At 42.7% G+C, this 15228-nt stretch overlaps 1 protein-coding gene across 1 annotated transcript in view; it reads right to left on the bottom strand.

The window, feature by feature from the left end:
* Nucleotides 1–15228, bottom strand: part of RYR2 (ryanodine receptor 2) — a 725812-nt gene that overhangs the window by 127221 nt on the left and 583363 nt on the right. Inside the window, exons 74-75 of the mRNA XM_061624580.1 lie at nt 10252–10386; nt 5247–5359 (exon numbers count right to left, since the gene is read on the bottom strand). Coding sequence (XP_061480564.1) covers nt 5247–5359; nt 10252–10386 — 248 coding nt within the window. The remainder of the gene's footprint in view (nt 1–5246; nt 5360–10251; nt 10387–15228) is intronic.

The raw sequence follows: 15228 nt of genomic DNA, 5'->3' as shown, positions 1-15228 counted from the left end.
TCTCTCCGAACAGTCGTTTGTTTGCTTTGCTTGGTTTTGTTTTGCTTTCTTTTAAATAAAAAGTTTCTCTAGCAGATCTTGATTATTCAAACACAATGGGAAGCTGTGTTTTCTTCCACAGGCACATTAACAGAGTTATTATGAGCAGGACAAGTAGTTTTGTGCTGGTGCTCTTCTTATTTCTCTAGCCAGTTCTCCCAAGATAGCACCATTAATTTGTTTAAGTATGTCTGCAGTCAGGAAGAAGCCAGGCTGAGGAGGGACAGACTGCTGGTTGGGAGAGTACCACTGACCTTGCTGAAGCAAGTTGGCAGACTGCTGGTGGGATATAGCAGGGGATTGAGGAAAACCCACCACAACCTCATCCTCAGAGGAATAGGGTTAGAACACTTCTCTGAGCATTTTATTATTCCCCAAGTCATCTTGATGTTGAAAAAAGTCTTCTTGATCTTCCCTGTCATTACTCATGGAGGAGCTCATTGCAACCTGAGACCCAGAGGGGTGGTTGGAAGTGCTAGAAGTCTGTTAAGATGTGCCCTCTTGGCTGTCTGGTCAGCATCTCAGGCTGAGAATTTAAATGGTGGCATTTTTGCTTAGCTTTGCAGGTGACAGGCTTAGCAGAGCTGTGTGAGGGTACCGGGGGAGGTCCGTCAGCAGACATGAAGACTGTAATTATGGCACAAAAGTGCAACTGAGTGGTCTCTAGCAAGTACAACACATGTGTCTTGCAAAAGGATGAGGTGGACTAATGGTCCCTTGTAAGGCAACTGAGAGAGAACTCAAACCTCCAAATACCACCAACCTTCTCTCCCCAAAGTGGTTAAACAAGCAAAAGGGGAAGCAGGAAGAAGGAAAAAATACATTTGGTCTTACTGTAAAACGGTTTTCTCTGTGCATGTCAAAAGCTGATCTCAGGTGGGTAGCTAGCTCCACCTAGCGGTTGAAGGCAGAAGAGTGCTAAAGAGGGGTTTTTTACAAAGACTTCCTGCTCTGCGCAGCTCCTTATTTCAGATTTTGATAACAAGCCAACCAACAGGAGGAAAGAACAAAGAGAAATAATAGGAACCATCAACACAAAACAGGAGACAACAGCACTCATACGCTCTCTGCTATAGGCCTAAGATGAAAAAGACAGTGATGGCAGATCAGATCTCCTAGGGAGTGGCCCTGAGATCAGCTTTCAACATGCACAGAGAAAACCATTTTACGGTAAGACCAAATGTCTTTTCTCCTGTGCATGGAAAAGCTGATCTCAGGTGGGGCATACCAAAGCTGAACCATGTAGGGTGGGATTATCACTGGGCTGATTACACTAGTGATCTGGGATAACGTGCTGTAGCACTCTCCTCCCAAAAGCTGCCTCTGCTGATGCATATGTGTTAATCTTATAGTGTTTAATAAACGTATTAGGTGCAGCCCATGTAGCTGCTCTACAAATCTCTGTGATAGATGCATGGCGTGAGAATGTTGCCCATGTGGCTGCTGCCCTAGTTGAGTGGGCCACTATCCTGGCTGGCTGGGGTAACTTTAGAGAGGCGTAGGCCAGTGTGATACATGCTTTCATCCACCTAGCGAGTGTGGATGAAGACACTTTCTTCCCTAAAGTTGCTGGGTGGACACTCTGTCTGACGGAGATGTTTTGTTTTCGAGACATACACTTTCAGGGCTCTTCGTACATCCAGTGAATGCCACGCTTTCTCTGTGGAGTGAATGGGATTAGGACAAAAAGAAGGAAGTACCAGCTCTTGCTGACAGTGGAAGGTAGACAGTACTTTAGGACGAAAAGAAGGGACAGTATGTAGGATTACTCTATCCTTATGAAACACACAGAAATTCTTGTCAACAGACAGAGATTCAACTCAGACACTCTCTGGGCTGAAGTAACAGCCACAAGGAACAAGACCTTAAAGGATAGGAGACACAGGGAAATTTGACTTAAGGGTTCAAAAGGGGGCTTTTGTAGGGCCATTAACACCTTGTGTAGATCCCAAGTTGGATAACGATGAATCGTAGGAGGTGCCGATGCTGTTGCCCCACGTAGAAAATGTCTGAGTAATGGATGAGATCCCAGCTGTTTCTCTGGAGATGTAGACAGAACTGCCAAAAGGGCTGAAGCCTGGCATCTGAGAGTGTTTGGCCTATGACCCAAGGACAAGCCATCCTATAGGAAGCACAGAATGTCATTTATACCTGCTTTCCTTGGAATTAAACCCTTCTTTTGTGACCACATCGAGAAGGCCTTCCATGTAGTCTCATATATTCTAATTGTGGAAGGGTGTCTTGAGGCCATCATAGTTTCCACCACTTGAACTGGAATGCCTTGTTTTAAGAGGTGTTGCCTCTCAATCTCCAGACATGATGTGCCAGCCATCCCAGGCCTGGGTGAAGAAGCTGTCCCTGCAACAATAGGTCTTCCCTGAGGGGAATTTGCCATGGAAGATCTATCGACAGATTGACAAGTTCCAGGAACCAAGATCTCCTTGGCCACCAAGGAGATATCAGTAGAATTCTTGCCCTTTCGGCTTGGATCTTTTGAAGTACCCTGGGAATGATCTGAAGAGGAGGGAAGGCATAGAGTTGTCCTTGGGGCCACTGGGATGTCAGAGCATCCATGCCTTCTGCCTCTGATGTCACGCATCTGGAGAAAAATCTTTTCACTTGGCGGTTGAGGTGTTTGGCAAATAAGTCCACCTCAACTCTGTTGAAGTGTCTTACTATTTCCTGAAAGGCCAACGGGTGAAGCTTCCATTCTCCCTGATGCACCTTCTGTCTGCTGAGCCAATCCGCTTGGCAGTTGTCCTCCCCCTTGAGGTATTCCACGAGGATCGAGTCCATGTGTGCTTCAGCCCACTGGAACAGCAGGGCAGCTTCCTTCTGTAGTTGTGGGGAGTGTGTGCCTCCTTGATGATGCAAATGTGATTTGGCCAATACATTGTCTGTCCTGACCAGCACCACCCCCAACCATTTGATCTCCGCGAAGTGCCTCACAGCTAGCTGAATTGCATGAAGCTCCAGAAGATTGATTGGAAGTACTCCAAGTCCCTTGTATCATCTGGACATCGCGAATGGCTCCCCAGCCTGTCAGGCTGCCATTTGAGGTGATCAGGGTCTGTGGAGGGGCCTGGAACAGCACTCCCCTTAGTATATTGGGTTTGTGCACCCACCATAGCAGGGAGCGATGGACCACTGGTGAAAGTGCTACCTTCTGGTGATGCCTAGCTGCAATGTCACTTTGAAAAGGCAGTAGCGCCCGCTGGAGTGGTCGAGAGTGGTGACGCGTCCATGGTGTAGTCTGATAGGTTGAGACCATCAACCCCAAGATACCTGCCAGATGCCTAAGATCCACCAAAGGCAAAGATAGGAGCTGTGTGACAGCTATAATTATCTTGTCTACTCTGTCTTGAGCTAACATTATGAGTCCCTGCCGCAAGTCTGTGGTGGCCCCCAAATGTATTATGCAGTGGGTTGGACAAAGCTGGCTCTTGGTTTGGTTGATAAGGAAGCCATGATCCTTGAGTCATGCTAGGGTGATGTGCAGATCTTCCCAAGCCTTGTGGAGGGACGGAGTCTGGAGCAGAAAGTTACAATAGGTTCTCTAGAATAATTTGTTGCAGTTTCAATAAATCTTCTCTATATGGTTAAAATGAAACACAGCATTTTTCAATTAAACCTCATTAGTTCATTGTACGATAGTATTCCCTGTTCCTACTCAGTCCTCACCTTGTAGTCAGCAACGTTCCTAATTGGTCTAAGGCAGGAAAGACAACTTGAAGGAATTATGCAGCTGTTCTTGGTGGAAGGCAGAAGAGAAACCGAAATAAGGAGCTGCGCAGAGCAGGAAGTCCTTGTAAAAAAAAACGTCTTTAGCACTCTTTTGACTTAAATCGCTAGATGGAGCTAGCTACCCACCTGAGATCAGTTTTTCCATACACAGGAGAAAAAGAGCAGTTTAAAAACTGGGCTTTTTTTAAAAAAAACAGACAGAAAAAAGGAAGGAGCATGCAGCGGGAAGCAAACTGAACAGTCCTGGAGAGTCCCTAAGCACAGCAATAGAGAAAAAGACAAAGGAAAAGCACAGAAGGATACAAAATAAGTAATCCAAGCCTGAAAAGATGGGAACTGGAAAAAACGGGACCACTTCAACGAAGGTAGGAAAGCAAACTGAAGGAGTGCATTATGGGAGCTGCATAATTCCTTCAAGTTGTCTTTCCTGCCTTAGACCACAAGGTGGTGCCGAAACCCATTCTGATGAGTTTCTTCCAGCAACACAAGAATGATGGTTCTTGGCTTTCTGTGATTAAGGATTTCTAGTGTGCTTTTGTTCAATTGATTGAATTGTTTTAAATGGCATAACTTTTTAGTTTTATATTTTAATATTTATTATGTAATTTGTGGCTTTAATGGCTTTGAAGTGTAAACAGCTTTCTGATATCTTCATGAAGAGCGATTTAAAAATTATATGAAATGATTGAATGAATACTAATAATGCGAATTTTAAAACCTGTGAGGTTCTTTGCTCCTGTGACTCTTCTGGAGAGTTCTAGAGAAATTTACACTTTTTTCTCATCTCCATCTAAAGTAATTTACAGTTGTTAATAACACTGATATCTATAAACTTGTATCTCTGATCTACAATCTTCAGATTAAATACATCTTCCTTCTATAATTCATCAATATAATTATAGGCTGAAATTCAGACAGATTGCAATTTAAGTCATATTGTTTCCAATGGGATTTAGAGTGCTTAACTTTGTCCGACTTGTATCCACGGAATTCATACATGTTCTCTCAGTATCCACAGAATTCATACATGTTCTCTCAGTCTCCTACACAGGCCCAGTGCTTTCTATATCTCTTACAATAGGTTCTCTAGAATAATTTGTTGCAGTTTCAATAAATCTTCTCTATACGGTTAAAATGAAACACAGCATTTTTCAATTAAACCTCATTAGTTTATTGTACAATAGTATTCCCTGTTCCTACTCAGTCCTCACCTTGTAGTCAGCAAAGTTCCTACCTGGCCAGTAATACAGAAATTTGCAGCTGAATTATGACATTTGTGTACTATGTTATATAAAAAAAGATAACTTGCACTGTTAAGAAAGCAACTGAATAATATTCTAGTACATATTATTGACATTGCATTTTTAGGAGAGGGTTTTCAAGGCTGTAAATTCTGCTGAAAATCAATGTGCATTGTGCGTGCTGCATTTTTTATCCTTTGTATTTCCCAAGATCACACATACCTTGGAAGATTATATAGTGGTGCCATTCTGAAGCAAGCTACCACCGCTCTTTTTCTCTGTTTGGAGAGAAGTTTATGCCATACAGCTTTTTTTGATCTCTGAGGATGCTCAACCTATAATGCACATGGAAATGGAAATCAGACATCTCTTCTAAAGACTGATGCTAAAAATATTAAAAGCTTGTAACAGATGAAAACCAGAAGTAGTATGCTAAAGTGTGGTTCCAGCTTCTGACAGATCCATTTAAGAGGCCCTAAGCCTAAAATGCATTGTCCCAAAAACTTTATCTGCAGCTAGAACACCTTGGTTTACTGACTTTAAAAGCATAAGAAATATTATAAGCTATATTCAGTTAGCAAGACAAATGTTATATATGTTGCAAATGATGTGCCTTTTAAAAGGTTGTGGTCATCCCCAGTCAAACTTTAGTCAGAACATTATGGTCAGAATCTATAAAATTATGTGACTAGCTCTTAGCCCCCAGCAAGTCTTTCTTTCCCCCATCACCACACAGCAAACTGCTTTTAAAACTTAGGTTTCAGAACTTGTTTGTAATACAGCATGGAGGAATGCAGTCCAAAGGGCAACAAGGCAGAAGTTTCACAGGGAACATGGAGTTTTGGGATGTGCTTAAAGGAGTTAACTGAAATATAACCTATGACTTCTACCAATAGTGGTAGATGAAGGTACTAGCAAAGCAACAGTTTTTTACTTCCCCACTATTGATTTGAAAAATGAACAATATTTCACTTTTCTACACCTGAAAGACTGAAATAACCTCTGTAGCATTTAATGAATCTCTAAAACATCTTAATAATCTCTGACAGTTTTATTTATATATTGTCCTCTGAAATAAATCAGAGTTCATCAGGATGAGCATTTTTCCTGAGAATAACTATCTATACAATTCCATAGTACCTTTTCAGAATTTCATAGTTGCAAATTGTGTGGCACTGCTCACTTTCACTTCTATAGAATGAAAAGTGGTGCCCTCTACCACAGATTCATATTCCCTGACCTTTCTGCTACTCGCTTGCCCAGTCCTACCCCAACTTTACAATTCCTTTATGAAAGCCTATCATCCCCTTAATCTGTTATTGTTTTCCTTACACTGAAGATGTTCAGTGCAAGAAGAGTATCATTTCTCTATTCTGTGAACTGTTTATCACACTACTGGTACTAAATAATTATGTAATATCCCCTCAGGGATGGCACCACATCATAAAGTTCTACATGAAAGACCACACCTATATCAGTCATAGTAGGACTGTAGGAAGCGTTAGTCTTTATTGCAGATACTGTAGCAATTGGCAGTTACTTTACTGCCCTTCCATCTCATTAAGGTTCCAAAAGTATTTTCTTACTGAGATTTTCTTCACCAGAAGGTCCTCCCCTCCTTACCGCCCCAGGCCTGGTGAGTCTCCTGTTCTCATCTTTCTCTCAAGAATAGGTTCATTCTGAGTCTCCAAGACCTCCATGTCCTGAGTCGTTGTGGCCCACTCTTAGCCCCAGGGCATCCACCCTTTCTCTGTTTGTTCTCACCGCTTTCTCCTACTCCTGCCTCTCCTGCTTTAGCTCTTCTTCTCCAGATCACACAAGGGTTGCCCTTCTTGTACCCTCCTGCAGCCAAAGCCACCTTGGCTCTGACCTTACTGATTGTTAACTCTACCCTCCTTAGCTTGAGGGTGTCATCACCTGCCTGCTCACAAATTGCAGTTTTACTAATCCTGCTCATTTGCTGTTATAGGACTTCCCATTAAAAGTGTAGTCACTTGCTGATGCAGAAACCTGTGGCACAGGGGAAAAAATCCACTCTGCATGTGGGAATTACATCTTTCTCATGGAAAACAGAGGTGATTAATTTCTGCATGAGTGAATTGGAAAAGCTGGATTGTGCTCGTTCCATAGGATTTGAGAATTCAACAATAAATAGGGAGACAATGTTCCTTATCATTAATCAAAACCTAGTACTTTGAAACATGCTAGGGAGAACACTTTCAAAGTGAAAGAAGAATAGTGTTCTGAACTCTGATAAAAGAGAAATTTTTAAGTACCTAATAACTGGGGGAGAAGGGGCAAACATAAGGAGTGAATATTGCAAATACACCAACTTAATTAAGACAGGCAAAGAAATCAAACACCATCATTGATACAAAGGAGATAAATGTGTACTACAAAACAACCCTCAGTACAAAACAGGTTAAGTGGTAGAACCTTTAAAATAGAATAAACAACAGTGAAACAAGCATATTATGAGAAAGGGCATCTAAAAAAGGTTATCTTAAATATATGATAGAAACTAAAACATAAAATGGGTAAACAAAACTATTAATAGGCAAACCCAATATGATCCTAACATAATTAGCAAAATGAGAAAAATACTCTATACTTCCCCTTCCGAAAAATTTCCGGCCCCGATTAGGGAATTTCTGGAAGTAATAAGAGAAAGGAAAGTAACAGATGAAGCAAAAATGAAAGACGAAAACAATGCACTTTATTTCACAGATATAGATAAGAGAAATTGTTGGAGTAAAGATATCTGGAAAAGATTAAGGCCTTCAATTTAGGACTAAATTACACACAAAGTCAAACATCACTTAGTGTAGTGGAAATATTTTTTAAAATTGAAAGAGTGTGTGTGTGTGTGTGTGTGTGTGTGTGTGTGTGTGTGTGTGTGAGAGAGAGAGAGAGAGAGAGAGAGAGAGAGAGAGGATTAAAAATTTCCTTCTGCACTGAGTGGTCTCCTGAACACCCCCAAAGCTGCTAATTGGTATGGGACAGAAGCTCCCACTGTGGAGAGAATGCCCATTACCCAATTATTGAGTTCCTTCACCTGGCCTGGGATAGGAGGTTCTTCTTTAGCCACCCATTACCTCACTCGCTGGAGGAACTCCAAGTGGGCCCAATCAACAATAAGATACAGGAAGTGGAGGGAATTTCTAGGAGACATTTCTCTGTGAGGATCACACTTTTATTGGTATCAGAAAGTTGTTTTGTGAGTTAGCTGAGTCACTGTATTCCTTTAAAATTGCATCTGAATATCCTGCCACATCATTAGTACAATCATTCTAGGGTGCTGATAGTTAGTGACTCAGACTCATGGTTTCTAGCAGACAGAAACCCATGCCTAACCCCCCTGCAGCACCAGCACTTTGGCTCCTTAGCAAGTCTGGTGGATAAAGCTCTGTAATTCAAAAGTATCATGTAAGTTGAAGTACCAATTGTCATGTGTTCTGTCAAATGACCCAGAAGGCCAGTCTCAAGCCCTATAAAGTCTTGGCATCAGAGCTTGCTGCTCAGTCTGAGCAAGTGATCTGGAGCATGAGGACTTTGCTTGCATTCCTGCAGACTTTTCCCATCTTGATTAGTGATTCGTGCCTGACTTTGACTATGTTCTAGGCTCCAGCCCTTGCAATGCAGTATTGCTGCTTTGGAACTTGACCCTCACCTGACTGACTACACACCTGATGAACTGGCTGGGGAAGTCTATCATTAGGCACTTCAGGGGCCACTTGCATTCTACATTTTCTGGACTGTTCTCTAGGAGATAGGGTGGTTTGAGAAGCAATGGCCTCCTCCATATTCCTCCTTCCTGACTTCTGAAGGGGTGACATAACTGACCAAGATACATCAGGAGAAGGGAAGAAAATTAAAAAAGAGCCACAAGGAAGAAAACCAACCATTGGGAAGCAAGCTTCACAACTTCAAAATTTGACCGTGATGTTTTTGTTGTGACAGGGCTCCTAGACACCCTACAATTCTCAATAAAACCTTCCTTGTGTACATAGTATTCCTATATTTGCACGGGCTTGGGTCCTGCACCAAATGAACAGTGGGCTAAATGGAATACAGAGCTGGCCCTGCATTTACAAATCTCACAATGGAACTCTATTCTTAAAGCAATATAATTTTTCTCCTTAGATTTAAGACTTCAACTTAGACAACGGAAAACTATATTTATAAATCTTCTGTCTTCATTCATAATTGATTATTGTTGGGGGAGGAGATGGGGGGAGGGAGCAGAAGTGGGAAGACCTTTAAAGAGAGAATTGTTTCTAGTTGTTTATTTTGTGCCACAAGACCAACAATTTCAATAAACTTTAAATAATAATAGAAAAGAAGCTGCTTCATTGCCACGTGGTAGGGCAGTCTCTTCCTTTGGAGGAGTTAATGCAAGAGTTTATTCCATTTCAAGAGATGCAATACCAAAGGGCTGAGAATGCCCTCTGGGAGAACTCACACCTAGAAAAGAAATTGTATCTAATTCCTCTCTTGTGATTTAAAAGATATTTGGCTCCTCCAGACATCCTTGTTATTATGCATTTATGATGTTTTGAGCTCAATTTTGTTTACACCTGCAAAAATCTTTGGGGTGGATATACTGCTTCATTTCAATCAATGCATGTCCCATAACTTCCTGCAGTAATCCTGTAATTTTTATAAATGTTCTGGTTTATTTTTTGATCCCACCTTAATTGCACTGTAGTGCAAGAGCGTCTCTCTAGAAGCAATAACGCAATAACATTAGGGAAGCATAGCTGAACAACTAATAAAGTGGAACGATGGGTGGATGGTCCAGTGTAAATCCACCACAAATGCACTATTGTTGCATAAATGACACACTGCAGAACACATCTGCAAAAAAAAAAAAAAAATTCTGGGGGAGCCCACTAACTCATGTTGAATCTGAGGATGCGTGCACTAGATTGCCAATGTCCTGCTCACATCAGCATGGAAGTTTTAATTATGAGCTAAAGAGAAATAAGGAGTTATATCAACAAATACTATGAATCTTTGGACTGGATTTATTTATCCATGCACTTGCTAGTAATTTTGGGGGGGGGGGCAAATTGAAAGTAACAACATTATATAAAAAAGCAACTTACTAAACCAAATGTGCAATGTCTATAATTTCCAGCTTGTCATAATGCTACAATATGCACCTATGGTGTCCTTTTAAAATACATTAAAATATATTTAAAAGAATATTAAAGATATATCTAACCTGTTCCAGATGAAAAAGCACACTAGCTATATCCAGAACTCTTTCCACTGTCTTCTCTGGATCTGAAGTAACTTCGGTCCTGTTTGGTAGATCTTTGTAAAGAGCAACCTGCCATCTAATGGCAGGATCTTCAAGCTGCATAAATAAGAGATTTTTTTATGAACAATTTAACCATTAGAAATTAGAACCAACTATCAACCATGCTTCCAACTAGCTATTCCCCAGTGGGCACTAGGACACTCCCAAGTGGGTATTTATCTTCCTCTCCTGTTGCAACACCTTTCTGGTGAGAAAAATAGTTCTGTCTTGCTTGCCTAGTCTCTCCCCTGTAAAGTCCTCCCCATCTTTCCCTGCAGAGTGACTAACCCTGGGCAAATTATCAAGCATCAAGATACAACCTACAGCAGGACTGAGTAGCCCATGGCTATGGATGGAAGATAATTTTGCTTGGTCCACATTTTTAAGAGAACTGACCTAATTAACGCCTACTGGACTAATATACAAATCAAAGTGTAGCCATTCCTTCAGATTTTACTCTTTTCCAAATTCTATGATACAGTTTGTGGTACCAAAATATTTTAGAATAAAACCTTTTTAGAAATGTCAGGTAAAATACGTATTTAAATATTTTGAAATAAAATACATATTTAAGTACATAGGAAAACACTTTAACACAGTGGTGTTTTTTTTAAAAAAAAGATTAATGTGGAAAAAGAATGGGATAGAATGAATAAACACATGCAAAACTGAGATGGACTAGACTGATTGATCCATCCATCCCTACCTGTGGCCTTCCACATGGCGTTGAACAACAACTCCCATCCTTCCTGACCACTGGCCATGTTGGTTGGAACTAATGAGAGTTGGAATCCAACCGCTGGAGGACCACAGGTTTCCCACTCTGGCCAACAGAAATAACACTGCTTACTCATTATAGGACAACTGAAAATCTGTTTTTATTTCTGGTCCTTTTTCTTGAAGTTCCACCTTGTACTATGATATGGTGATAGATAATGGCTTTCAGCGGACCCTTGGTTAAGGTCACATCAGAAGTACCATTATAAAACTTCTTGAATGAGGTCAATACTGTTGCAGAACAGAGGTTCCTGCTCCAATAAAAAGAGCAGAACTACCTTCTGAATGAATCATACATAGGATACATATGCCATGTATGTAATATCTGTAGAGATAGTAGGGAACATTGTACGCTTCATGTTTCAAACAAGTAAAATAATACACACTGCAATCTAAAGAGGCGGATATGTAAGACCATTAGGTTCAGAGACTAAAATTATCTAACTGTACCAGTGACTATAAGAGATCAGTATAAACTCCTAATGGGCGGAGGGAGCAGGGCAGCGAGAGAACTCTCTTGTACATAAGCATGAGAACATACAAACTGTCCTCTCACAAATGGACACTCAAACCAATTCTTATACATGCTTACAAGCACACATATATACACTCCCTTGCATACACCTGTATATACAAACTCTCTTGCATGTATGTACAACACACACACAACACACACACAATACACAAACACAAAAAAACAATACATAGGCATGCACATGACATCTTCCATAAGCACATTCCTTCCACAAGCAAGTACATCAAAGAATCCTTGGCAATAAAAAGACACATTCCACATATCCTTAGCAGTCACAGCCACTACATATGTGTATTTCAATGGGACATCACAACTAATTAAACCCAACTAATTTTTAAATATGAGCAGAATGAATTCTTAATCTGTATTTTATGCCTTTTTTCTATTTTAATGTGTGTTCTTGTGTGTATGTATGATTTTATTGTAAGCCCCCAAGTGCCCTGTTGTAGAGTAGAAGGGCAGGATAGAAATATTTTAAATAAATGTAATTTGCATGTATGCCCACCAGTTTATATCAAGGATAGATGGTTTTTGTTTTAGTTTTCTGTTGACATGATGCTTAGCATTTCAGGACCTGAACTGATGTGTTTGGAGAAAGACTTTGAATTATTGCTCTTTACCCATAGGTTTGTGCAGCAGTTTCTTGCAGTAAAAAACTTACAACTGATATTAACATGCAGGCATGCAAAAAAGGAAGAGAGGAAGAGGGAGAGACATGATATGAACACTGTAGTACATACAAGACAGCAAGCTTCTTTAAGAAGCATCCCAACAGGTGCATACCATCACTGCTCCCCTCACCTGCACGCATCTTGTCTTTGCAGCCCGGGTTGAAGCCTTGGCTGCCATTTTGGAGGATGGCAGGTGCTTGCACAGCACACAATATACGTGCACAGCGTGACTGCATGGGGGTGGGGCATCAGGGCAATTTAAGCCTCTGCTGCCCCCAAACCTTCCTCTTGGCTCGCGACGGAGGGAGAAGACAGAGCAACGGCTCGGAGCAGTGGCAAGCTGCTGCCATTTTGTTTGAGGCCCCATTTTGTTGATGCCATGTGCATGGCTGGTTGGCCTTTGCTATATCTCCCCCCGATGCCATAGCAGGTCTGATCCCCATGCCTTTCTGTCCCTTCCCCTGCACCTTAGCAGACACGATCCTCACACTGTAGCAGGCCCACTGTAGCAGGCTCCTGCTGGAAGAGCGGGATATAAATCAAATAATAAATAAATAAATTAATAAATAAATAAAAGTGGCCTGTGCGGGCAGGCCTGTTGGCCTTTTTATTGTCCCCCCCCCCGGCTAGGAGTTGCACTGTAGCATATACTACAGTGGCCTTGGTGGGCCGGCCTGCTGGCCTTTTGATCCATCCATCCCCCCCCGCTGGGCAGTTGCACCTTAGCTGGCCTTCCCAGCCCTTGGGGCTGACACATAGCTGGTGATGTGGCCCAGGTAGGACTTATTTGTTTGGAGGGAGGAAGACAGGAGTTTCGGTTTATAGCCTTGTGTCTAGACCAAAGCTCATATAAGTTTTATATTATTACTGGGTTCTATTAATTAGTTCTATATTGTTATATTATAGGACAGATTTTTTATAAGGCCTGGTAGGCCTTTGGGCCTTTCATATTTCACACCTTTTTTTTTCTCCTCCTGAATTCACCTAAGAAAGGCAGAGGGGTTGAGAAAGGCAAGGGTAAGAGCCCCAAGTCCCTTCCCAAGCATCCATCCTCTGTGGTGGTATCATCTGATGAAGAGGAGAGGCTGCCATGGGCAGCTATATTAGCCCATTTGGAGGTGCTGGAATAGTGCAAGGCCCAATCTGACAGGCTGGAGCAGCTGCAGCCTAATTCCACAGCCAGGCCATCGGTTAGATCTAAGAGGACTAAAGCTGGCACATGGGGCAGCGGGAAAAGTTCTAATCAGAATGCTGTCAATTTAATTCTAGCTTGCCTGGATACTCTTGAAGCTGGGCCTAGCACAGCCCCCCCAACGGCACCCAGACAGTGATGCTAGCTCCGGAAGGCCAGCCAGTTGCATTTTCATGCCAATGGCTGGTGAGTCAGTATTTCCCACTCAATGGAGTAGTTGACCAGGTTGGAGAATGTCATCTTGGGGTTTATGGGCTCTGGGCCAAGGGTGGCCATCTCCCCCATCTTCTGGAGCTGAGGCATTTTTGGCACTGTGGGCAGGGAAGGATCCCTTTACAATCAGCAGCCTCTGCTTATGGCAGCATGTGACCAGGTTTGGCAGCCCTCTATGACAGGTCAGGCTGCCCCAGAGGCTGCCTCCACCACAACCTCATGTGAGCCCTCAGCACCAACAGCTGCTACTGGGGTGCCTACTGGGGTGGCCGAGCAGCTCTCCAGAGCAGCTCTCCACAGCAGCTGGTTCAGCTGCAGTTGAGGACCCATTGGAGTCAATAGCGGCAAATGCCATCCCCTTCTGGGAAACTTCAGCCCCTCTGGGCTTTCATCTGCTCCCTGAAAGAAAGGGAAAAAAATTGTGTGGGGAGTACATGGCCTTGTTTTCCCTCCTTTATTGGGAGCCCCCTAAGAAAGATAAAGAGAAGGGAGAGGATAAGAATTTGGATAGGCCAGGCACAGGAAGGTGGAACAGATGTGGACAAATTGGTTGCCGGCCTACTTGATTTACGAGGGGGTCATAAAGCAGAAGTAACCACGCAGGAGGCTGCTACTTCTTAAGTACCCTGACATCGTGTACAATGGTTACACTCATGTCAGGCATGAGTGTTCAATATGCGGTGGCTTGCACTCATGCACTAACTGCCCTGGGGGCAGGCCCTTTAGGGGAGGAACCAGGGACCCCCAAGGAGGTAAGAACCAGCCCCGGCAGGAGCTGCTCAAGGAAAAGGGTCCCTCCCCAGTTAAGTTGGAGGTACTACGGACCTTGCTTACAGGCTACCCAACTACTGGGGAGGGCCATTTTTATTCAAGGTTTTTCTTTTGGTTTCTGGCCCCCAGCTTGCCTTCATGTCCCACAACCTTAAATCTGTCTCGGGCATAGAAGCGATTGTCTAGGGAAAAATTGATAAAGACGTACAGGCGGGCAGGTATCTTGCCTCTTTCCCATCACCCCCTACCTCAGGTCTCCAGGCGTCCCCCCTTGGTATAGTGCCCAAGAAGGCAGCTGGTGAATTCCATCTGATTCACCACCTGTGATACCCACAGGGTCAGTCAGTTATTTTCCAGATAGTGTCTGCACAGTGCACTACACCACATTTGATTCCGCTGTGTGCATGGTGCGCGCCTGTGGCAGACGTGCCCTTATGGGTAAGTGTGACATCAAGTCTGCTTTTCGTCTCCTGCCTGTACACCTGGTAAATTTTGAGCTGCTGGGTTTTACCTTTTTAGGTCAATTTTATGTGGATAGAAAATTGCCCATGGGCTGCTCTATTTCTTCTGCAGTATTTGAGTTCTTCAGCTCCTTTTTGGGGTGGGCAGTCAGGAGATGAGCACGCTTGGATGCAGTGGTGCACTATCTGGATGATTTCCTGTTCATGGGTAGGGTGGGTTTGGGTGAATGCCAGCACCTGATGTCTCAGTTTTATAGCCTGGCTAGGGAACTGGGAGTT

Source organism: Rhineura floridana, chromosome 4, assembly GCF_030035675.1.
Source record: "Rhineura floridana isolate rRhiFlo1 chromosome 4, rRhiFlo1.hap2, whole genome shotgun sequence".
NCBI lineage: Eukaryota > Metazoa > Chordata > Lepidosauria > Squamata > Rhineuridae > Rhineura > Rhineura floridana.
This window is presented reverse-complemented; position numbering and strand designations above follow the sequence as displayed.